Raw genomic sequence first — 26,372 nt, 5'->3', positions numbered from 1 at the left:
TTTTGCTCGACTCTCCTCCAGTTCCGACAGATGCACAGCAAGGATTTTTGTTTGGGGGAGGCTAAGAATCAGAGCAGCTGCTTTGACTTTAGATAAAATTACTCATATGTTTATTGATTATTTGTTTGTTTGGGGCTGGCTGAAGCCCAGCAGCACTGGGTGCGCTCCTGGTAAAACTAGCAAAGAATAGTTTACCAATTTTCTAACCAAAACTTGCGAATTCCATAATTTAAATAATTGGAATCGAATAAATTGAATTTTTAAAAAAAAATTATATACCGTCATTTTATATAGGCGTTCTGGTATTTATTTAATAATAATTCATTATTGGTTACGTGATGATGTATAAGTAGCCTGGGATGTTTAGTACGAGTATTTTATTTTATTTTTTGTTTTGGCACAAAAAACAGCAATCTTTAAATAGTTTTGTTATCGGATCGGAAAGATAGTATTTCGGAAGCTAGCAGTAGAATCTGGGCAATGTGTGTAGTAGTGTATTGTAATTTCGATTTATTTTTATACGAAAATACCACCTCCTTCCACATTCCTTTTCCTCAACTCCAAAAATACTTAAAACAGAAACTGGAACACATTAAGTATTTAAATCCTCACAAAAAATATCAAAATGTTCCTCACCTTCGAAGTAAATCCATGGTACTTCTGCTGCACATCGGACTATTCCGAGGAGCTGCCAATTCACGTTTTATACGCATTTCTGCGAAGAGATTTAAACAAAATTGATACTTCCAGCAACACAAAGAACATTCGAAAACTTACACTATAAAACAAACTTGAAAACACAAAAAATCTCTTGGAGAAGTTATATTTTTCTTTGTCTTACTACATTATTAGTGTACCACAAGAATATTCTATCAAATAATGGTACTGATGGTATTTTAATCGTATTTGTTTAATTTGCTCAATATACGGATACGGATATTTTATTATCCAGTATGAGTCATCATGTCGGAAACTTGGAGTTCCAAGTAATTGCTAATACTCCTATTAGAGTTAATGTTTTTTTTTTTTATCTCTTGACGCCAGCTTGGACTAACTCTCCGCCCCTAAGACAATAACAACGGCATTGTCTGTCGTGCTTTATGCTGTAATTATGCCAAGTAGCGGTTGTTAATTCAAGTTTTCGTTTGTGTATGAGTTTCCAGTACCAGCCATTGATCGCACAATTCCCTGTAATTATAAGTCTGATGTTAGTGTAAGTGTTGCATGTTTTAAATTTTATATTTAAACTAAATCAGCACTATAAAGTATTGAGATGGTTTCATTGTGTGGTTTCTACAGATGTGAGACATGTTCTAACATGTTTTATGCTGTTTGAACATGCTAGAAATTAGTCTTCTGCTAATTTCGAATATAAAGTAAGAAGGGGGAACAATTTTCTTACCAAATCCCTGGTCCCTTGACCATGAAATGTCCTTTTTTTTACACCTCATAGTTGTACCCTGAGTCTTTGAAACCAAAAACAGACCCATCTATTTCTTTTAATCAACTGTCGTCTTCTATAATTTAAGGACATGCGCAAAGCAAAAAAAAATCTTACAAATTCTCTAAGCACAATCTGAAAGAGGGGATAATACGAAGTTCATTATCCTTGCACAGATATTGAACTCTGTACTGTCCCCTCACCGTCCCCTAAAAAACACAATGGGGACAGACTCATCCTGAGACTCACGTATTGTCTCGACATGTCCCATTAAACAACGTCAACATGTTCGCAACCAGCGGAGGAAGGCAGATGAGCTCCAGGTTTTCATTCTGTTCCGCTTCACTCCCGACGTGTCGGAAATGATTTCCAGCGTTGCGCATGTAAGGCAGGGTACCCTGCTCTGATATAAGCGTATGCATCGTCACGGTAACTGTCGTATGCTTGGCCGCATTCATGATACCTTTATATTTTCGTTGGACCAAGGAAAAAAGGCGAACATCCTTTATCTACTCAATTCTTTTGTGTATGGAATTTGTTTTTTAAGAAACGTATGAATTCGCTAAGTTTAATTTTCAGTAACGGTACGTGGCCTTTCTAGAACGTTTTGAATCTAACAGCCTCCTTGGCGAAAAAATATGGTTTGTGTTTAGTGCCTAGATCGTTTCACATTTAGAGCTTAGATCGTCTCACATAAACTCTATGCTTGTATCTAAAAATTTCAAATTTGGATTCATCCGTTAACAGTATGTTTTTCTACTCTTCAATTGTCCAATTTTGATGGCTGTTAGCACACAAGCCAATTGTTTCTTTCGATTTTCCGTTTTTAATGAGGCTTTTGTTCGGGCCGTTACACAACCATGAAGTCCTGCTTGTTTAAGACGAAATTTTACAGTGGATGTAGATACGGGAGTTTCTCGGTTCCTATTGAACCCAGCTTGGATTTAAGTTGCAGCAAGTTATCGACGGGTTTAGAAATCATGGTAGAATCGTCGTCCTCTCCACACCAGGTGGAAGAGATCTAAGTTTGAGTCCCGTCGATGACTTAAGGAATTTTTATGGGCCTTTTTCACAAAGTGGCTGAGTTAGTCAGTCTCAGGCGAGGGCAGCATGTTTTTCTCACAGAAACTAGGGTTTTTCGTCCAGCAAAACAGAAACTCGACCACAGAACACATGCAATTTACAAACAGTACACACGAAGCAATATGGCCTTAGTCGCTGATGCTCCTGAAACCCTACTACTACAACATCAGGAGTCTTCTGCACCTTTCTGGTATATTCTCGAATGTTCTAGAAATTTCTTAAATATTATTTAAGTTTATTCATTTTTACACATAAAAGAAAATATTTTAATCAAACTGATTAACAAATTGATCCTATTTTAATAAAAACTTTTAAAATTGAGAAAACTACAACGTGATTCCAAACTAGGCGGGATTGTACCTTGAGATATAAAACAGGTGGGAAGATACGTTAGGGTGCTGTGCACAATTCAGTGCAAGAATAGCCAAAACAAAAGATTTAAGTGATTTTGAACGTGTCATGTTAGTCGGTGCCAGACGCCTAGAATGAGTTTCTCGGGAACTGCAGCCCTGTCAGGATCCTATAGATGGAAACAGCTCGTCGATGCGGGAGGCCAACGGATGCTGACAAAACTTGTGCAGGGCAACAGAAAGGCTACAGTCAAACAACAACACAATATAACAGTGTAAGCAAAGAGTTTCAGGGCGCACAACTTGGTGCATGGCCCCCCTTAAAAATAAATAAAATTTCTGTTTATACTCCGGGACGACCAAACGGTCAGAGGAGTTTACAAGATACACAGAATACAAGAAACAGCACCGTATTCAGCAGTCACGGGCTTGAACCCCGGTCACTCAAGGCACGTGTACTTATGCACCAGCGCGCCTGACCACTAGGCTACGGCGGCCTCTAATAGGACACCAGGTCCCACATGACAAACTGATCCTAGTAATTCAACATTTGGATGCCAGCAGTTATCTGGACTTTTTCTGACCAGGCACATCCATTCATGGCTGCAAAATAATGCTTTCCTTTATGGGTAATACTCATAAACCACAAAAGAAAGAATTATTCTCTAACCCAAAGTTGAAACCAAGCAACTGTAACCCCATCGGTAACTTCTACAACTTTAATTAATTATTTAACATAATTAGATTATTAACAGGATTTTGTAAAACTTTCTAGTAAATTGTACCTCAAACTAAAGTTCTAAACCCAGAGGTCTGAAGATGGGAAACGGGGAGTTCCCAGAAAGTATCCAGAATTATTTAAGTGTTTGGCATTAAGGTGTATCAATCTTTCAAATTGTAGCATTTCAATAATAAATTACATAAATCTACCACGTAATATAATAGTGTAGTCTCATTTAATTAATTATCTCACAATGAATAATCATTCTTCCAATTAATTAGTATTTTTCCTATAAATCCAGAAAACTCCAAATATGGAGAAATAACAATGCTTCTACAAATCATTAGACATTCATAATTAATCATTTTCATGATTATTAAACCATTATTATTAAAAACACCATTATTATTAAAACCATTATTATTATTAAAAGACATAAAGAAAAATCAATTTTTTTTGCAGATAGGATACAATATCATTGAGAAGCAATTTTTGACTCATTGACTTCTTTAATCTTGCTCTCGTGGGTAGCACAGTTTGTAGAATCGTTGTCTTCCCACTACCAGGTGGAAAAGATCTAAGTTCGGGTCCCGTCGATGACGCAAGGAATTTTTATGGGGCTTTTTCACATGTTTTTTGCTAAATTTTTGGTTAAATGTGGGGAAATTTCTCCAATTATTGTTGGATATACAAGTACATCCAGGCACGCAGCGCTTCAACGCCACTTTTTTTCTTTCAAATAAAGGCAACTGTATTTGAAAGAATTTGTATTTGTACATCAAGTTTCATGTTTCAATTAAATAAAATGGATGCACACTTCACTGTTATTGAACTATTCGTATATCAATATTAAAGTTCAGTGTGACGTTGGAATACGTACTCTTCACAGTAAAGATGGATTACTGCTAAAACTAATTGAAAGTTTAAATCTGATCGAGAATCACTGTTCGTCCGACTACACCGACTGCATTATCCTTTTGCAATGACGTCAGAAGCGGTGGAGCTGTCTTCGAAGCACTGTCTGGACTCTTATTGTTTATTTATTTAATCAGGTAAAGAAAAGTTACATCCACCCCTAAACAGCGATCAAACGCTAGAAGGGTAAGCACAACTATAAAAAATTAATACAATATCTATATTGGGTAAAATAAAACATACAGAGATCAAGTCAATAATTAATTACAGAAGTTAAGACAGATTATGTTCAACATAATACTCTAATACATTTTAAATAGATACTCTAAATACATTTAGCGTCTGTCCGGAACAGAAGAAGGAGCGCAAATCATCCTCTAACATAGAAGCCACATAAAGCGATGGTGAAATGAAAGATCTAAAAATGCATGATTGTGTAGGTATCAGCAAAAGCTTTTAATCTGTACGCTTTGTCCACGCAAATCGCCTCAGGGTTGAGGTTGTTGAGGAGTCCAATCGTGTTTGCTGGGAACATATGGCTGGGCGAGCTAATTTGGTTGAGGGCAGGTCTGATCATACATGTTTGCCGGTTAGTTATTCTGCTGTTCTTCGTGGGCAGGATGATGAGGCTATCGATGCTGGGAGCATCCAGTCTACCCGAAATGAGGGGGGGGGAATTATGTTACGAGTGGTGATGATTTGCTTTCCAGGGATCATTCCATGCAGCGAATGTAGTATACTCCTAGAGATAATAAGGGGATGTCCTGAAGTCCTATCGAGGGATCGAAGAAGCCAGTACTCAATCCCCAAAAACTGCCGCAGGTAGGTTGGAGGGGCTGAGTACCAGATTTCCGATGCGTAGAGTGTCACCAGACCACACAAGTTCGGACAAACCTAGTTATCATCTTACTATTGCTGTATGCTCTATTTAGAGATGATGACACTACATGAATTCTTTAAATAACAAACTTATAAAAAAAGCCTTATTTTTATCAAAAATGTATTTTTATTTTTATTTTTTTAGATAAAAGTGAAGCATGGCAGGGTGAAGTTGGTCCGATACGACAGAAGAATATTCATTGAAGGTAACGCGACAATCTAACGGTACGAGCAGACTCAGTGCGTACCAAAAGAACATACTTGTACTCCATGCTATGATATCACCTCCAGCCGCTTGAGTCTGGATGCATGGCTTCATGAGGTTCACACCACAATTTCACCTGGCCTTTGGCGTAAATTGTGTTGGTACTGGGGCACATTTATGATTGCAAATCAAACAGAGCGCGAATAATACTGTAAAGCAAACTTTAATTAATGTTTATCGCTAATAATGCTAAATTTAATCAGATATAGACGAACGCTTCCCAATCATGTTGCCTTTTTTCGGAAATGTTCTGTTGATAAGACCACTATTGTATTCCCATTTCATAACGTGACTCTTCAATTTCTCTTAGAAAGTTTAAATTCAAACAAAGCCTGTTATGTGCTGTATATATACATTCAGTCAGTTTTGCATTAGAAACCTACCTAATACCTCGTGGGGCCACATTTTGCCCGTAATACAACCCGTATACATCTTGGTATGGGCTCAACAAGGAGTTGTAGGATGTCCTGTGGTGATGCTACCCATGCGTCGCACAATGTGTCCAGTAATGACCAATACTCTGACGAGTACAACGATACTGTACAGAGAAATAGAGGTGTACAGTAAATCAGAATGTCTTATATTGGGAATTTAAACTTTACAGATGTTGACTGGAACTCGTGGGTTAGTCACTCACTCACTCACTAGAAGACTTTTGTGGATTTATTGGATAACTGTTTTCTGCAGAAGCATGGTAGAGAGACAAGAAGAAGAAGCGATACTCTTGATTATTAGCACCGATTCTTTATGCATTAAGAATCTGCAGGTAAAAGACTCTGGGTGGCAGTAATCACAGTATGTTGGTGTGGGATTTACTTAAAGACATAACTACTGTCAAGGGTAAAGTGAAGGGATTTTGCATCTGTAAGGATGATTACAGTGGCCGGAGACAGTTTTTTAAATTCTATGCAGTGAGATCGTCTGATGTTACCAATAGCAAATTCTAAATGGGAAGTATTGAGGAAAGTAACCGTAGAAGCTACTAGGCCTGTCATACCAACTAAGAAACACTCTTCAAGTCTTAGATCTAAATGATGTCAGTTCAACTGATGAGACTTGTGCCAGAGAAGATTGCATGGAATGATTATAAATTATAAGGGGACACAAAAACCTACAGTAAATACAAAATAGACTGCAATCAAGTCACAAAGCGGGTTAGGCAAGCTAAGTTAAGAACGGACTATGACTAAGGATGCGAAGAACATCAAAAATGCAATGCAATGTCATTCCTTTGCTTCCCGTGTTCTTATATGAACGCCGGGAAGAAAGGAATGAACCATTTCGGCTTGTCTGATATCAGTTGCAATAGCACTGATGACCCTGAACAGGTTGCTAATAAGCCGAAAAAATATTATACATCTACTGTACATTCAGATGTGAAAAATTTCAGACTATATAATGGATAAGTATCATAGGGAACATTATGGACTCGTATTTCATTGTCTAAAAATGTGAACCGCGTATGGGATCTGTACAGGATTTATTTTTAAAAATTATAATTTCTTTTAAACTAAATTTCTTAATATTTGCGCCCAAGGTTGCGACACCCTCGTCCTGTAGGCTCGAACTTACAACACGCAAAATTTCATAAGTGCCCTTTTTCGTGGGGTCGGCTCGTATACTAGCACGGAGTACTATTTGCATTTCGTGTCCCCCTGTATACGTTTCGTAGCCGCCAGGTGAAATCGTGTCGCATTTTCGAAACATAATTATTAATGTTCCCAAGTGGGAAGGCGAAATAAAAAAGGCATTATTTGTCTGGCTCGATGCGCACGCATGTCTCTAGTTAACAATTAATTGTGTAATACGAAACACTTTTTCCATTAGAGTTATTTGAAATGGCACCTCTTGGGCAATCTGTTCTGTTGTATGCATGTGAAGTCAGAGATGAAGAGAAGCATCTGTTGTATGTATGTATTTTTTTTCCCGTTACTGTTAAAACAGTGTAATGTTTCGCAACCACCTTAAACAAAGGGACATTAAAATTGCAAAGGACACGTGGAGATTCACTGAGCAGTATCAGAGGATGACGCACAGATATGCGATGATCAGAATATTGTCCTTGCCCTTACTTAATCCCATTTAACTTGTTCGAAAATATCTTTAAATTTACATTACAACCCATCTTTATCATCGGTCGTTTTATTATATTATCGGTCGATGGAAAATATGATTGTGTATATCAAAAAACCTTAGTAAATAAGGAATAACAATAATATAAGCCTTGTTGAGCGAAATATTATTAAATCTGAACAAATATTAGCGTTTTTTAATTCGTTGTACGTGTGTACAACGCAATTATGTTACTTTTTTTATATATAGATAGCACAAGTACGAAATTGTATCTTTGGATGCGTTAACAGTTGGTAGGATCGCCGTCCTTACCAAACACCGAGTGGAAAAGACCTGAGTTCGAGTTCCATTGATGACGTGAGGAATTTTTAATGAGCCTTTTTCACAACGTGGCTGGGTTAGTCGGTCTCAGCCGAGGACAGTATTGTTTTTCTCCTGGAAACTCGGGTTTTTCATCCAGCAAACAGAAAATCGACCAAAGAACACACACAACTTACAGACAGTAATATGGCCTTAGTTGCTGATGCTCCTAACACCCTACTACAACAACAATAACAGTTGGTACTTACCTCTTTCATATTTTTCTTTCAGAATTACCAGTGATGACATTATTCTTGCTCGATGAGAACCATTTTTGACGCCTAGTTGCTTAAGTTCACTTTCCGATAAACCAAGGATATCCTGAAAATAAAAGTGGATACTGTAAGATTATAAAACTGCAATTATAGATAAATTAAGATAAAATTAGTTACAGTTAGATAAGTCAATTCTCGGAATAAACCAAATCTGATTCGGTTTATCAGTGACAATGATCGATACTATTCCGCTGTTTTTTTAATAACTGAGCAACAATTTTAATTTAAATTACCGAGCGGAAATTTAAAATACATTATTTAAAAAAAAAAAAATTTTTTTTTTAAATTTCCATATTTTAAATATGGAAATTCTTTCTTGGTCAGTGCTTTTTACGTTAATATTTATGAACCACTTCACTTAATGCCTACTTTTATCTTTAAAATTTATATCCCATCCCGTACACTTGAACTCATAATTTAAAAATGCATTTTCGAACTGAAAGTTGTTAGCGCCATCTTCCGGCTATAAAACGTAACAAAATCACTTGATATAAAATGTAATACTGTAGTGTATTTTGTAACTAAAGTTTCAGGATTTCCTCCAATATAATTAATAAATATGGTTTTTTCCCAATATAATTAATAAATATGGTTTTTTCCCAATATTATTAATATAATTATTTTTATAATATTATTAATGTAATATTATTTCTACAATAGTACTGGCAACATTTTTTTTTCCATTAGTATTAACAAAATAAAGTATATTAAATGTCCATTGTTTAAACCAACTTATCTTGGATACAGTATTATTCAAGACGGTTAAGAAAATAAATAAAGGTGGAGGGGGATGGATTAATTAATAAAAATTTATAAACTTGATTTTTTAATTAATTATTCCCAAAATAATATTCTTGTAATTATATTTAGAAGTATATTTCATTAGTCTATTTTTAAAGAAACAAAGAATGAATTTCACACTATGTGAAGAAAGATCGAATCCAGACAAAAGGAGGAAATTTTTACGTTTTATTTTCAAACATTTTCTTGGCTTTTCAACTCTATGCAATCAATAAATTCTAAAATAATTCCAATAATCTTATTACAAATTCATGGTTTCTTAAAAAAAAAAAAAAAAGCAGGACGGCTACTGCATCACGAGTGATATATATTGTCGTTCATAGATGGCGCCACTAAGTACACTTTTCAAAATTCTGTAAACTTGATCAGATTGGATCCCCCCCTCCCTCTATTCCTGCCTACACAATTTCATATAAACACATTAAAATTTTAAAGACTGCAAATTTATAGAATCTATTTTTACCAGTTAATTTGAAAATTGATGGATCAGAAACGAATCAGGCAAAGGTTTTATGAATATTTATTTTATTGAAATAGTTTTAATACTACACTAATGGAAAAAAAGTTAAAAGTCTAATAATGTACAACAGGCTCTAATGTTGTAAAATAGATATTGCTATCAATGACCATTTTCAGAACCTTGTTTTAAAATAAGTTCCTAAACTGGAAATTAAAAATCTATACCAGTTCCCCTAATAAATAACATGAAGGTATATCAGGCTTAATGTCGAAGTTTGCAGATGACACAAAGGTTGGCAGGGTTGTTAATGACAGTCATGGCAGTGTGCTACTGCAACAGGATCTAGATAATTTGGGCATATGGGCTAAGAAGTGGCAACTGAAGTTTAACCTTGACAAATGCAAAGTACTGCATATGGGTAGAAGTAACCCCAGAGAAACGTACCAACTGTGTGGTACTACACTTAAGGTGGTAGAAAATGAAAAAGACCTGGGAGTAATTGTGCAGTCAGATATGAAGTTTTCTGAGCAATGCAGACAGGCTGCTAGGGCAGGTCATGGGGTTTTGTCAATGATACATAGGAATTTTGCTAGCAGGGAAAAGGAGGTGATTGTCCCTCTGTATAAGGCAATGGTCAGGCCGCGCCTTGAGTACTGCGTACAGGTCTGGAGGCCTCATTTTAGGAAGGATGTAGATTTGCTTGAGCGTGTACAGAGAAGAGCAACACGATTGGTGAGGGGAATGAAGGGATCCTCTTACCAAGAGAGGCTTAAGTTCTGCAAATTGCAGTGGCTGGAGACTAGGCACCTGCGCGGTGATCTGATTGAGGTCTATAAGGCCTTGAATGGGTTGAGCACGCTGAATTCTGATGGGATCCTTCCACTTGTTCAGTTTACGAACCTACGGGGACATAAGTTCAAATTAAGAAAGGACAGATGTAGAATAGATGTGCGGAAATTTGCCTTTAGCCAGCGGGTGGTTAATTGCTGGAACAAACCTCCATCTGTCGTTGTGGAAGTTGATAGGTTAAATAAATTTAAGGAGGAACTGGACAGGCATTTGGAGGGAATGGTGTGATTTTTTTTTTTTTTTTTTTTTTTGGCTGATGCTGCATAAGCTCCTACACTTGCTTTCTTGCATCACGTGCCGCCACTACTACTACTACTACTACTACATCTAAAAAATAAACTTTTTAGTTATAAAATAATCTAAAAAATACATACTATTTAGAACTGAAAATAGTACTGACACTAAAAGACTCTTTAGTTAGGCCTAACGAAAACTCTTACCATTTCTAATCAAGATTAAAGAAAAATCAGACCTTTAATTTCCGTTTCATACCTCCACTCCATTGTATTTCCTGAACAGATGATAGTACTCCTTGAGGTCAAGGTTCAAAAGCCACTGACCAGTAGCCAGGTGGGGTCTCCCGGATGACATGTCGAACTGGGAGTTCACCTCTGCAACCCCTGCAATAATAACAAAAGAATTAATGCAAAAAAAAAAAAAAAAAAAATTACCAAAACTATAACAAAATATTTCAACCTAAAATTTAGTATTGATCCATCTTTTCGTTCTGGAGTAATACACTTTCATTTATATAATTAGATTTCTGTGGTTGGGGGTGGGGGCAGGGGAGGCTATGAATGATCTTAAAAGCTTTCCAGGGACCAACGAACCATACACTGAAAATGCGATATCGATTGAACTTTTTCTTGCTAATAATGTTTAAACATCCGGTAACATACTTCCGTTACAATGTAAGCAGGCGTTACATTTCAGGCGCGTTATTTTTTTCTTAAATTAAATGATTTTTTCCCCTGTGATTAATAGAAGTAAATATAGTTATCTCCTCATCATTTAATTACTAAGATTATAACTTTATAGAACACTCTATAGTTTTATATTCTCGAAACTTAGGCATTCAGTTTAATTACAACTGTACAATATTTATTACTCTTCTCCCATACACTTTTAAGTCTCTTTTCTCTCTGTATGTATGTATCTCTTCACAATCGACATCACGTTCATGAGTTTTACGTAACAATACACGCGAAGCGTGCACGGACTGTCCAAAGCTAATACTATCTCATTAAAACTACATTTAATCTACAAATTTCTTTTTTACATACAATTTTTATAGAAAATAAATAGAAAAGAAATAATAATTTCCGGATTCCAGCTCGACAAATCTTTCTGTATGAATCAAATATAAAATTTCATGAAAAACCGTCAACTGGAGTCGAGTTGTTACATGCCGACAGACAGACGGACGGGTGACATGATAAGGACAATAGGCGCTTATGCATATATGTTAACGCACCTATAGATGTCAGTTTACACTAGTTAAGAAAATAGATGTCACCATTGAAAAAAAAAATCAGCAAAGAACACGTGACAGTTCTCAGACAAAAAACATTGCTAAAGAGATTAACCTTTCTGTTGACCAATCAGAAATGAACTGAATGGACTAGTCCATGTTGTAGCAAAGGGCTCAATGACTGTTATACCGTTCGCAATCCAACCTTAGCCACGAACTGCCTCGATATTGCACTACTTCAAATAACCAGCATTTTGAGATGTTTTAACACTGAACGTCATGCTTTCTCATAACGGGTTGTCCCAATTTTGTACTACTTCATGTACAAAGTGGTGATATAGGGAAGTGTTGTTTGAAGTAAAACAAGACATAGGCACTTCTGTGAAGCTGGCGAGTATATCGTATGGGAAATCTTGCCATTTACAGATATTTTTTATGGTTCCTGAAGGAAATCTTAATTTATTCACTTCAAGTAGTGCAATAGCCATGGTCTGCGCGGGTAGCACAGTGGTATCGTCACCAGGAATTTTAATGGGCTTTTTTCCACTCCGTGGCTGAGTTAGTCGGTCTCAGGCGTAGATAGCAGGGTTCCCCCCCCCCCCAGAAACTGAGGTTTTTCGTCTAGCAAACAGACAAATCGACCATAGAACACACACAATTAACAGACATAAGACACAGCACGGCAGAGGAATTTAATTATCTCTCCAATCCCTGTCTCATAGACGTTTTATTCCTGCTGCATGCCTTTTCTTTAGATACTTCAATGGGCACTGGTCTTCTTCTGAATTGGACTGCTCGAATTTGAATCTTGGTCTACCGAGATTGAAAAAAAATCTACAAACGACAAACTCCTTTTCTCGGTAATCCTGCATCGCTAATTACTGTTCTATTTATAAAGATGTACATGTATAGCCCAAACATCTCTTTTTTGTTTCATTTTCTGTTATTTCTATCTGCCCTTCATCTACACTTGGTCAAGGAAGTCCAGAAAACGAAAAAAAGGGGAAAGCTATGTGCGTGATTCTTTTGTATTCTCCTTATTAAATGGCACGAGCAGCACGTAAACGTGATGAACGTTAAGGATATGTAATCAAAATTCACTTTCTTCTTATTTTATTTATTTTTTACGGCTATACTTGTACGTTGGTTACTTTCCTGAAGACATAAGCAACGCTGTAATGCAAGATAATCATAATATCATGCGTGGTAATATGTGTGTTAAGCGCCAAAGCTATTAAGGCTATGAAGCACCAGTATATTCAGTAAATCACGTGTAGTCTGTGGTCGATTTCCTGGATGGAAAGCCAACGTTTCCGGAAGAAATACCATTCAACCCTCTGCTGTCAACGACTAACTCAAATACGTTGGTAAAAAGACCCGTATAAATCTCTCGCGCCATTGGTGGGTTTCGAACTCAGGCTTTTTTCACCGGGTGTGTAGAGTTCGATGGTTTTATTCGCTATACTCCTGCAAGGGTCATCATATAATATCTAAGCTGTGATTATAAAGTCCTTTATTGCTCCTTATATACTGTCTGAAAATTGCATGTGCTCTGCCATCGATTTTCTGTTTTGCTGGACGAAAACCCGAATTTCTGGGAGAAAAATCATGCTACCCTCGCCTGAGACCGACTAATTCAGCCACGTTGTGAAATTCCACGTCATCGACAGGACTCGACCTCAGATCTTTTCCACCCAATGTAGGGAGGACGGCGATTCTACCAACTGTGCTACCCACGAGGGCCGGATGGTACTAGGCCCCATATTAAAATAGCTTCTACGAGTAAATCCCACGGAAGAGCGAACAGTCAATCGCTATTTTTCACATCCCTGGCCTGCAAGATCACCCGACCTAACTCCCAACAGAATTTTGGTTGTGAGGATATCTCAGACATAATGGTGGACGCCTGGTGATTTGAATGCCACTGAAGATCGGTTAAAAATTCCAGCTTTGTGTAATTTTCATAAATTAATCACTTTGCGCGCCCTCCGGTGGCCAAGTTTCAAACTTTTTAATTTTTAATAAACATTCCACATATACTGAATGCAGAAAATCAGTTTTCGACACAATATCTATTGTTTTCGAGTTATTAATTTTTAAAATTGGGAAAGGATTCCTAAAAACTTCGTAATTTAATAAACCTCATTAAAATTTTTGAATTTAGTATATTTATATTTACAAAAAATCGTTATTTTAAAAAAATTCAAAAAATAGAAATTTTCTCGTAGATATATCAATATTTTTTAGATTATATAAATTGCAAATATATAACAAATATAATATCAAATAATATCTACAATAAAAATTTATATCTATTTTTTTCGCCTTAAATTATAGACTTTTTATTGAATCATGTTTCTTATTCGGAGGGTTTAATGATGTATTTTACATTTATCAAACTTGTAAGAAAAACATCATTTATATTCTATTAATTTAAATTTTAAGTAAAGAAGTAATGCCTACCCACTTTTGATAATCCTTCACTTAATGGGAGAGATTAATTTTCAAAACTATCACATTTGCTTCCTATTTCTACTAATTGTCGAGTTCATTGGAAAAAAACTTGAGAACATCAGTGTTTGTTGGTACTAGAAGCTAAGTAACATGCTTCGACTTCAGGAAGTCGAACAATGCCATATTACGTCACAGTCGTGCACCAGCTCCACCTGGCATGAAACAATAAAAACACCTCATTTATAAATATTTAAAAAAAAAATTATCACAAATGTTGCCTTCGGCTAACACGTCTCAGGATATCACCTGTTCTAAGATTAGTTTTACTTAAAGTTAAAAGGTACGGCTAATGAGTGCATAGGGGAATGATTGTATTGCACAGTAGCGACACCATACAACTGGATGAGAGCCATTTTTTAATTTAATTTTTTTTTTTACAATTGCTATCATCCATACAGCCACATATTGTTTTCCTGTCATTATTATATTAATGGGAGATAAAGTACACTGACGTGCTGCGAGTTTTCATAAATACACTATATTGTCAAGGGTTTATGGGCACCCTTGGGATTTAGGAAGAAAAATGAACCATATCTGCCAGAAATGGATATGCAATTGCATTCATATTAAGTGGTTTGTTAAGCACCAAAGTAACTAAGGTTATGAGGCGTTAGTATATTGTGTCTGTAACTGCGTGTGTTCTTCGGTTTATTTGCTTGTTTGCTGGATGAAAATCCGAGTTTCCGGTACAAAAACCAGGCAACCATCGCCTAACTTAGTCATGTTGTGAAAAGCCCATAAAAGTATATCGTTTTATTGACGGGATTCGAACCCAAGAAATTTCTACCCGATGTGGGAAGGGTTGTGTTTCTATCCGCTGTGTTACCAATGAGGGCGAAAAACAGGTGGCCGTAGGATGAATAATGACATAGGATGAATAAAGATGAATAATGACAAAAAACTTGAAAAAAAACAAAGAAATGTTACGTACAGCAGTATTCGAATGGTGCTTGGAATTGAGCTTCGGGTACAACTAATAAACTTTGCTGCTTCAAAACATTCTGAATTCTAACCACTAGAATTCAACTCTTGGATAAAATCTCGGCTGAGCCATTGACTGTGATTACTTCAGATTGGTTCAGCAATAAATTCCAGACAGAAGATCAGCGCGTTAGATTGAAATCCTCAAGTTGTTGTTGTAGGGTTTTTTGGAGCTTCAGCAACTAAGGCCATATTGCTCCGTATATAATGTCTGTAAATTATGTGTGTTCCGTGGTTAATTTTCTGTTTTTATATTTAAAAATATTAAACAATATATACATTTTGATTACAGAATAGTTACAGAAAAGCGTAGGTCACGTAGGGAGCTAACTAGCATTAGCATTAGCATTAGCATTAGCATTAGCAGAGGCATATGATGCAAGAAAGCAAGCTTATTCAGCATCAGCCAAAAAAAAAAAAAAAACACACCACTCCCATTTCACCCCTCCGTTCGTTCGAAATACCTGTCCAGTTGAGCTTTAAATTTGTTTAGGCTATCAACTTCAACAACAAGTGATGGAAGTCGGTTCCACCAACCAACCACCCGCTGGCCAAAGGCAAATTTCCGCACATCTATCCGACATCCGTCCTTCCTCAATTTGAATTTATGCCCTCTGAGGTGATTATTCTGAGAAAGATGAAGAATCCCATTGGCATTGAGCATGCTCAAACCATTCAAAGCCTTATACACCTCTATCAGATCACCTCGCCGGTGCCTAGTCTCCAGACTCTGTAATTTGCAAAACTTAAGCCTTTCTTCGTAAGAGCAACCCTTTGTTCCATTTACTAATCTTGTTGCCCTTCTCTGTACCCGTTCCAGCAGCTCTACATCCTTCTTGAAATGAGGCCTCCAGACCTGTATACAGTACTCAAGATGTGGCCTTACCATTGCCTTATACAAGGGAATAATCACCTCCTTATCCCTGCTAGAAAAATTCCTGTATATCATTGACAAGACACCATGCGCTACTCTTGCAGCTCGTCTGCACTGCTCAGAGAACTTCATATCTGCCTGCACAATTACCCCCAGGTCCTTTTCATTCTCCACCACTGTCAGTGTAGTACCGCAGAGTTGATACGTTGCTCTGGGGTTACTGTTTCCCATATGCAGCACTTTACATTTGTCGATGTTAAACCTCATTTGCCACCTCTCAGCCCATCTGTTCAACCTTTCCAGATCCTGTTGCAGCAGCATAGCGTCAGTATTGTCCTTAACGACCCTGCCAACCTTTGTATCATCTGCAAACTTGGACATTAAACTTGATATCCCATCATCAATATCATTCATAAACACCGAAAACAACAACGGACCCAACACTGAACCTTGAGGAACTCCACTAATAACATTAGTCCACGTTGAGCAGTGTCCATTGATTACCACTCTCTGTCTTCTGCCACTCAACCATCCCCTTATCCATAGCAGCAATTTGCCTCCAATGCCACACTGCTCCAATTTGTGCAGCAGTCTTCCATGTGCAACAGTATCAAAAGCCTTTCTAAGATCCAATTATATAATATCAAAGTTATTCCCTGCATCCAGTTCTTTTGTGACTACATCATAGTATCCAATCAAATTGGTCAGGCAAGTCCTGCCCTTAACAAAACCATGCTGCGTCTGAGCTATAACTGAATTCTTGTCTAGATGATCCTGCAGTGCTTCTTTAACCAGTGCCTCCATTAATTTACCTGGAACAGAAGTTAAACTAACAGGTCTATAATTACTTGTGTCAGCCTTTGATCCTCCTTTGTGAATTGGGGTTACATTTGCACATCTCCAGTCTATGGGCACCTCCCCTGAGTCCAAAGAAGCTCTCATAATTATGGCTAGGGGTTTGCATACTTCCTTTGCTGCCTCCTTTAATATAACTGGATAGATCCCATCCACCCCAGGTGCCTTTTTTATGTTTATCCTCAACAATCTCTCCTCCACTTTCCTCTCAGTTATTACAAAATCATCCAGCTCACTGCCAATGTTTACTTTACCTACATCATTCTCCTTCCTGAATAACTCCTCATGCGTGAATGTAGATGCAAAATACTCGTTTAGATTGTTAGCCACCTGAGCAGGATCCTCAACTGTTGAACCATCAATATCCAGTGGACCAATCTGATTCATCCCTTTCCTTTTCGAGTTCAAGTATGTAAAAAACTCTTTTCTGTTTTTCTTTGCATCCTTTGCCAAGGATTTTTCATAGTCTGCCTTTGCCTGCCTAATCTCCTTTGTGACTTGGTTACAGACCAACTTATATCTATCATAGGCTTCCATGTCACCCATTAATTTGTATGTATCCCATGCATTTTTCTTCTCTGCCACATGTCTCATTAGTTCATCTGACAACCATTTAGGCCTAAACCTTGAACAATATTTCTTAGTTGGTATGTAAAGCCTGGTAGCCTCCAAGATTAGTTCCTTGAATGCTTCCCATTTTGAGTTTGCTGTTGGTAACATCATCAGTTGGTCCCACTGTATAGAATTTAAATACTGTCTCAGACCATCATAGTCGCCTTTACGAAAACAAAACCCTTCCCTTTACCTCTGATGGTAGTTACCTCCTTGAGTAAATCCCACTTCAACACACTGTGATCACTGCCACCTAGTGGTTCATTTATCTGCAGGTTCTTAATGCATGAAGAATCACTACTGATAATCAGATCAAGAGTATTGCTCCCTCTTGTTGCCTCACGAACATGCTGATGTAGAAAACAATCATCCAATAAATCCACAAAAGCCTTGCTAGTGTGCGAGTGACCAACCCACAAATTCCAGTCAATATCTGGGAAATTAAAGTCCCCCATTATAAGACTCTCAGATTTACTGGCCCACTCTATTTCCCTGTACAATATCTTATTATACTCATCAGAGTCATTAGGCCTATAGCACACTCCTACTCTCAATTTTGATTTCCCTATGCTTATGTCGCACCAAACTGACTCGACACTGCCCTGTCCATCGATGTCGACTGGCTTCACTTCCTTGGACTTTATGTGTTTCTTAATTAATAGCATAACCCCTCCTCCCCTCCTGTCCTGTCTATCCTTTCTATACACATTGTATTCCCCAAATTCCAGTTCCGCATTACTTATATCTGTGTGACACCACGTCTCTGATATCCCAACAATATCTGCCTTTGATGTTTTGAGCAATACCTCAAATTCATCAAATTTATTTACCAAACTCCTAGCATTGGTGTACACGCAGGTATACATGCACCTGTTTCTATTCTTAGCTACCCTAACACAACCCATGTGTTTACTTGTACCGCAATGACTACCAGCAGTCTCTGAAATATCCTGCATCTTGTTTTTCAGACTTCTGCTCATTTCAATAGAAGCAGTGCAAGAATCACTTCCACCTCTGCCAGTGGCTACTGTTAATCTATTAGTCCTTGTATCCCCCCCAACTAGCAGTTTTCCGACCCACCTAACACTGCCTCGACAGCATCAGCAAAAATTCTTGCACCCTTTCTATTTAAGTGTATCCCATCCCTGTAGAAGCAATCTCTCCTGTTAACAAGTACAGTCCAGGCTGAAAAAAATTCTACCCCTTGAGCCTTGCACAATCCCTCCAGGGCCGAATTGATCGACAAGGCTCTCATCATATACTCCCTCCTATCGTGTCTGGGCAGAATTGCAGACACTTTCAAGTTCAACCCTAATTCACGGCTTTTTTTCAACAGTGACCTGTACTTGCTAAGTAATTCCGCCGGTCTCCTACTCTTAATATCATTAGTGCCAACGTGTACAACTATATCACCTTTTGTGCCCTTAAAAGATGATATCCGCTCTACAACGTCATCAACCTTTGCCCCTGGCAGACATACCCTGGTCCTATTCCACCTATCCTTTTTACAAAGTATGTTCCCCGTTTCCCTGACAATAGAGTCACCAACAACTACTAGTTCCTGTGGGACCAGCGCATTCTGCCTAGGGGGCTGCTTCTGTGTTGCCTGATGACCAAGTGCAAGCTCTGGCGTTGATGTGGGCAGCTGAGAGCTTGATGGGCCCCTCAATTTATTTCCTTCGAGGGCATCCACCCTGTCCTTCAAGCTCTCATAAAGGCCCATAACAACGCTGAGTTGTCGCCTGATTTCCTTGCACTCCTTACATCGTGCACACACAAAGACATCCCCCTTGGCAGTATCATGTCCCGTACCCGACTGCTCCGCAAACATCAAGCAAACAGTGCATTTTAATAGACTGTGATTCAGAGGGCAACTGCCCCCCTCAGTTCTCCCCTGAACCACAGCACTCCCATTAGCTTGAGCCTTTTGCTTTGCTGCTCTGGTCAGAGTCATGATTCCGATTTAATTCAATAAAATTCAAAACAAAAATTAAATCCTTAAGTTATATCCCAAAACAGTTATGTTATATATATATTTTTTTCGGTATCTAGTGTTTTCTACGAGTTCCCTTTATACAACTTCCGAATCACGTGTACCACTATAGTTATGTATTAATTATTTGTTACGATTAAGTCGTTATATATATATATATATATATATATATAGAGTTAAAAGTACAATTTAATTGACAATAAAGTTTATCAAGATTAATAGATTTACTGATTAATTGACAATATTATACTAGCGTACAAGTTAGTGCAATTGCATCATTTCTGTACGTTGCCAACTACTATTGGCATCATTAAGTATATCCATACTATGAATACCTTCACAAACAAGTTGCCATGATATTGCACTCGAATAAGTAACGCTTCACCATAGGAGAAGACTATTGTATTCACAATATGAGATGTACTTAATGATGTCAATTCATAACTACTTAGGTAATTGGCTACGTGCAGAAATGATGCAATTGCACTAACTTGTCCGCTATATACATTTTGGTAATGGAACACGTTATGCATAGTATCATTTTAGCCCTTAATAATTCACCGAAGGTGAAATGGCATCGAGGTAGTTTAATATCAGGGCAACTCGTTGTGAAGGCATTCACAATATGAGATATAACAAAAACGATGCCATTTCACCTACTTCGAAGATTTACTACGAATTAAAATGATGGTAAGCACTAACTTTCTCAATTAGTAAATATTCCGTAGTCTGAGGCGTTCAGCCCAAAAAACCTCTTTGGTATAAACATTTTGATATAATGGAATTGCAATTGCATAATTGGATAGCGTCGACCACGCGAAGCACAGGGAAGCATTTTCCGTTAAGTTCTGGTGGTTGTGAACAGTTCTGAAGTACTTAGTGGGTTGTTGCTCTGTCTTATTATAATTGTGACCTTTTAAAGTATGTTGGAACTCCAAAGGAGCTCATCCTTCCAACTTGGTAATGAGTATTTCGTAATGAAGAGAATGTTAAGCAATATATAATCATACTCGGTGTTTTACATAAAAGTTATTGACGCAGATAACTTTTAGTTATTCTTTATTATTATTTTTTTCTTGTAAATATTTTATCGTTTCAAAAAGGAATAGAGAAATCGTGGAAATTCCTTCCCATTCCTTAATTGCATTGTGTTCTCAGCTTGGCGTCTATTGGAGGAAATAAGTCCTGTCACTTCTGTCTGAATCATTTAGGTCATTTTTTTTTTTTCTTAATAGAAATTCGGACCGTAGCTTTTCTGTCGTTTCCGCACATTTCACCACGGCTGCACACGTTTCCGCAGTGCCATCGCATAACAAACCTGTCGTTAACTGTATCAGTCAGTGCCATGATCCGTACCAAGAACTCGTTCTTGGCAGCCAGAGGGAGCAGCTGTTGATTACCATGGTAGCAATATCGTTTGAAAAAATAAAAAAATAAAAATAAATAAAATACTGTAATTCAGTGACGTCTTAATAACATCACAATTGTAAAATTCTTTGTTTTTTCCTTATAATTTCTATTCTATACTCATCTTAACTCTATAATATATCATGCGAAAAATACACGGGAACTCCTTGATCATTTTGAAATATTTTTTTACAATTTATCACAAATTGTACAAACCAAAGTATCAGGGGCATCAATATAAAGGCAGTGAAGAAAATAATGGAAACACCTGCGATAAGGGTTACAGGTATGCATTAATATGGTGTTGGGCCACACTTTGCTTTTAAAACGGCTTGTATTCTACGTGGATAGATTCAAATAGATCTTAAACTGTCTTAAGAGGAATATTGGAAAATTCTTCATGAGGGAACACATCAAGCTCCTTAAGTGATGAAGGTGGTGGGAATCTGCTTCTCACTCTCCAGATATACCGACAGTGGCCCAATTACGTCTGGTAATTGTTCAGGTCATGCTTAGCCTCAGTTTCATGATTCTCATACCCAAATTGGACACATATGGCTGTATGTACTAGAGCATTATCATCTCGAAACTTGGTATCTTTAGTGGAAAACAATGTTTGGACCATGTGATGAACCTGGCCACTCAAAATATTAAGGTAATGAGTGACAGTTATTCCTCCTTCAGAGGGATTATAGAACCTAAAGAACACCAAGATATTGCTGCCCAAACAATTGTTGATTTTCTTCCATGTTCGACGGTTGGCATTAGGCAGTCAGGATGATGCGCTTCCTTTAGCATTTGCCAAACGTAAACTCTTCTTGATGTTGAAAAAAATTCATCTGAAAAAGGACGTTTCCAATCATCAAGTGTCCATTTTTTGAGTTTATTAAACCAATGCATCCTCTTTTTAGCATTACCACCAGTAACGAGTTGCTTGGCAATAGCGAATCTGACATAAATTTCAGCTTTATGAAATTCTCGCGGAACTGTCTTGCTAGAAATTGGATCTGACACTCACATTAAGTTCTGCAGTTATTTCTAAACCAGTAGTTTTATGTTTTCCAGCTACAATCCTTTTAAGTGTCCGGCGGTCTCTTTCAGTCACCTTCGATTTTCTGCCACAATTCATTTTATCACATTTTGGAGTTCCATGCTCGATGAATGCAGACATCACTTCGATACAGTTGCTTTGGGTGCATTAAACATATCAGCAGTTTAAGCACTTTCATATCAGTTGTTTCAATTTTTTTTATCTACCCCTGTACATCTCATATTGTGAAATCCTTTACAATGAGATTCCTGTCTCTTATACTATAAGTCCTCGCTATTTGTCGTGGTTACTTTCATAGAATTGCAACTAACAACGGGCCGATCGACATACACTCACTGGCAAAAAAATTAGAAACCAGAATCTAGCGGAGTCATTCCACCCAGAAGAATTTTTCTAGATTTAAAAAGACAGGGGTAGCTTCCATTGGTAAAAGGATAGCCTTATAAAATGCACTTATGAAGAGACTCGCGAGCTATAGAAGAATCTTATAAACCAGCACAGCAACATTGACAAGACAATCCTTCTCAGCTGGGCGGATCTCATTTTCCAAAGCGCTAATTAAAGACACTAACGTATTTTATACATTTTGTGGCATACAGGAAGTTCTACTAGAAAATCTTTTTGATAACTGGTCAGTTACTCTCTATTGAAAGAATTACTCTCAGATCGGCAAGTTATTGTGAAACAGGAAAGCACTTCCCTGGACCTCACCACAAACAGATGGTTCTCACGAGATGGGGTCCTATCCAAAATTCTCTTCGCAGCAGAGTTAGATTTATTCATGTCACAGCACAGCAAATTTTGTCTTATGCAAATGACCTAAAATATTCATTTACCCACAGGATTCTGACATAGCTTCACGTACGTCTCAGATCGTTTCTCGAGAAATAGCAGAGCTAGCAAACTTCCTAAAAACAACAGGCCTAGAATTGAATCCAGAAAAATTGCCCAAATTACTTTTACCAACGGAAATTAAAAGAATAATTGTCATAATCGATGTGAATGGCATACCCCTGAAAACTGTGGAGAGTCATCATGATTTAGGGATTATCTGGGACGAAAAGCTATCCTTTACACAACATTTATCAATCTCAAGGAAAAAAGGTGTCACTCCGGTTGCCCGATACGTTTCTGCCCTGTACTGGATATTTCATTGGCTTAATAGGGGTTAGTAAGTCATCTAGGATCGACTCCTTTGATGTCTACTCTATACTGACATGCTCACGCAGCAGAAGCGGATTCCTGGAGGAATCTCAGAAGGGTCCTCTTCACTCCAAACTTAAAATTCTGTATTTCTTGTTGCTTTATAATTAGTATCTATCTAGCAAATAATGCTTTTCAGGTGAGGAGTTTAAAATAATTATTAAATTATATGAAATTAAAAGATAAATGCAATGATCTTAATGCTCATCCCAAATGTTGTCTTCGCAGCAAGTTACACTGGTATTGCACTACTTTAAGACAAATTCATCAAAAAGGTTAATTTGCAATATATTTAAAAGACAAGCTTTCATTGCTGAATTCTTGAATTATTCAGCAGTGGGATAAGAGCTGATCCCGGCCAAACTGGGGTGGAATTGCTATGCAAACCTGCGGAGTCTGATATACATCCATTGTGGAACAACTGTGTGACTGATCCCACTCCACATGGGTTAGATTTATTTCCCCACCTAATCAGTGCCTGCTTCTTCAGCTATCTGGGAATACTTTACTGGTAACTGGAAATTTCCAGGAGTTAATTCCAACTGTTGACCCAAGCTGAACTACCTCTCCACTTGGATGGAATATCCACTGCTGACCTCAGGAATTTTTTTAGGATGAGATAAACAACTGATCAATCTGTCTTCTACTCTCCTGATCGCAATTTCTTCTTCTTGAAGATGTCTTCCACTTTCTGCTCCATCTGTTACTGATTTTCCCCCTAAAACACTCCCATTTCCCCCCTTTTGTTTCCTCATATTTTTACCGAGGGCCATCCTCCTGCATCTTCTGACACAAGTGGACATAGTGTTTAGTATTTCTTGTCAAGCGGCTCCGGGGATCTTTGGTCTTTACATCGTATTGCGTTTGTAAAAATTGACGCAATACAATGTAAAGGCCAGAAAGTGTGTGTGTGTTTATTGTGTAGTCTGCGTCAGTAGTGTTCGGTAGTAGTAGGGTTTTAGGAAAATCAGACTAAGGCCATATTGCTCTGTATATACTGTCTGTAAACTGCGTGTGTTCTGTGGTCGATTTTCCGTTTTATTGACAAAAAAACGAGTATTTGGAAGAAAAACCATGCTACCCTCTCCTGAGACCGATTAACTCAGCCACGTTGTGAAAAAGCATCATAAAAATTCGTCATGTCATCGACGAACTCGAACTCGGGTCTTTTCCACCCGGTGTAGGAGGACGGCGATTCTATCAACTATGTTACTCACGAGGGCGTAGGGTTAAGTTGGGTTATATTGGTTTGTTGTTCCTCCTACCATTTGGCCTAGGGGCCCGTGGAACACCACAGTCTAGCACCACGGTGAGGTAGGTTGGGCAGTAGGGAGTGATAGGTCTCTGGCAAGAGTGAACCCTGGACATTGCCTGAGCTTGCCAGGGAGGGCTCTAGTAAAAAAAAAAATAAAATAAATAAAATAAAACTCGAAATTTTTATTGGAAGAGGAACGCGGGGAAATGACAGTTTCAGTTTGGAGAAAGGTAAAGGTAAAGATGGAAGAGGGCGTCCACGGTAAAAGATGGAGAAAGGAGTCCACCAGGAAATAGGAAGTTAAAGTGAGAGAGGGACAGGAGGAGCCCATCCTCCACAGGGTGGGACTGTAGGAAGCCAAAGACCCTTCGTGAACTTCAGGAAGCCATAATTCGTGTTTGGACTCACGAACTATCAGTTGATTATCTTCAGAAATTGATCTTGTCAATGCCTCGACGGTGTGCTGCTGTCATCAGGGGCAGAGGCGGTTCAACTAAATATTAGTTTGCAACTGGTGAACTTTTCATTTTGTTTTCCATTTAAAATGATAAACTGAAGCAAATTGGGGGCTTCTGATAACATTTCAGCCCTAATTGTCGTGTTTACCAAAACCGTTGTATAAAGGTTGCAAATGCTCATTTTGGAATATTTTGAGAGCACCTGTCAAATATTACTTAGCTTTGCCTTAACTATTAATAAATCTCTTTTGTTTATATTTCTTTTTGTGATGTTAATCATTAATGTAACATACCATTGCGAAAAAGGGTTAGAAATGTGAAATTCCTAGGTGTGTGATGTATTTTCTTTGAATACCAGTGTACATACTAACTCTTTTACTTTTTTTTTTATCCTTCAAGTTTTTATTGCCGTGGAAGCGTAGGTTCGGTCTATCAATTTTGCTGATTGAAGGAAAAAATAGTTAAAAAAATCAAGAATAAGAGACAGCAAATTGGACTCAAGTAAATTTAGGACTAAAAGCCCTTATATGACCTGAGTCGTATAAGGGCTTTTCGTCCTATTGGGTCATATAATTCATTTATAAGACCCAAGCAAAGCCTAAACCGCGGCTGTGAGCTCTCATGAATTCAACAAGGCTGAAGGTAATAAATCACACTATCTCATTATCCCAGTGAGTACTGTGATAATAAATCCAACTCCTCTACAAGATCGGATCTTAGCGCATGAAGAATTCTGGACCGTTGTCCATCCGTTGTAGGGTTTTAGACCCGTCAACAACTTAGACCATATTGCAATATATAGATGTATATTGTGTCTGTAACGTGCATGTGTTCTGTGGTCGATTTGCTGTTTGCTGAACGAAAAACCCGAGTTTCCAGCAGTAAAAACCATGTACCCTCGTCTGAGAAACAAAACAAAACAAACAAACCTATGCTACCCTCGCCTGATTAACTCAGCCACGTTGTGAAAAAGACCCACAGCAATTCCTCGCGTTATTGATGGGATTCGAACTCAAGTCTTTTCCACCCGGTTTGGGGAGGATGATGATTATACCAACTGCGCTACCTACGAAAGCACTGGTGAAGGAGTCATAAATCAAATGTTGCATTCAGAACTTGAACTTTTCCATCAGAAAAGTCTAATTATATTACCTCTATTTTTAAATCGATTTTAAATAATTTATGAAAACAGGTTTCTCTCATCTCTTTTCCCACAGATATGATAA

The 26,372-nt window shown here is 37.7% G+C and overlaps 1 protein-coding gene across 1 annotated transcript in view; it reads right to left on the bottom strand.

The window, feature by feature from the left end:
- The window catches only part of LOC150087865 (SH2 domain-containing protein 3C), an 81,978-nt gene that overhangs the window by 41,008 nt on the left and 14,598 nt on the right, over positions 1–26,372 (bottom strand). Inside the window, exons 2-4 of the mRNA XM_090369240.1 lie at positions 10,965–11,092; positions 8,297–8,408; positions 637–715 (exon numbers count right to left, since the gene is read on the bottom strand). Of these exons, the coding sequence (XP_090225366.1) occupies positions 637–715; positions 8,297–8,408; positions 10,965–11,092 (319 nt within the window). The remainder of the gene's footprint in view (positions 1–636; positions 716–8,296; positions 8,409–10,964; positions 11,093–26,372) is intronic.

Source organism: Mastigoproctus giganteus, chromosome 3 (genome assembly GCF_048544385.1).
Source record: "Mastigoproctus giganteus isolate SK-2022 chromosome 3, ASM4854438v1, whole genome shotgun sequence".
Lineage (NCBI taxonomy): Eukaryota > Metazoa > Arthropoda > Arachnida > Uropygi > Thelyphonidae > Mastigoproctus > Mastigoproctus giganteus.
Note: the sequence above shows the minus strand (reverse complement) of the source record. Positions and strands in the feature narration are given on the sequence as shown.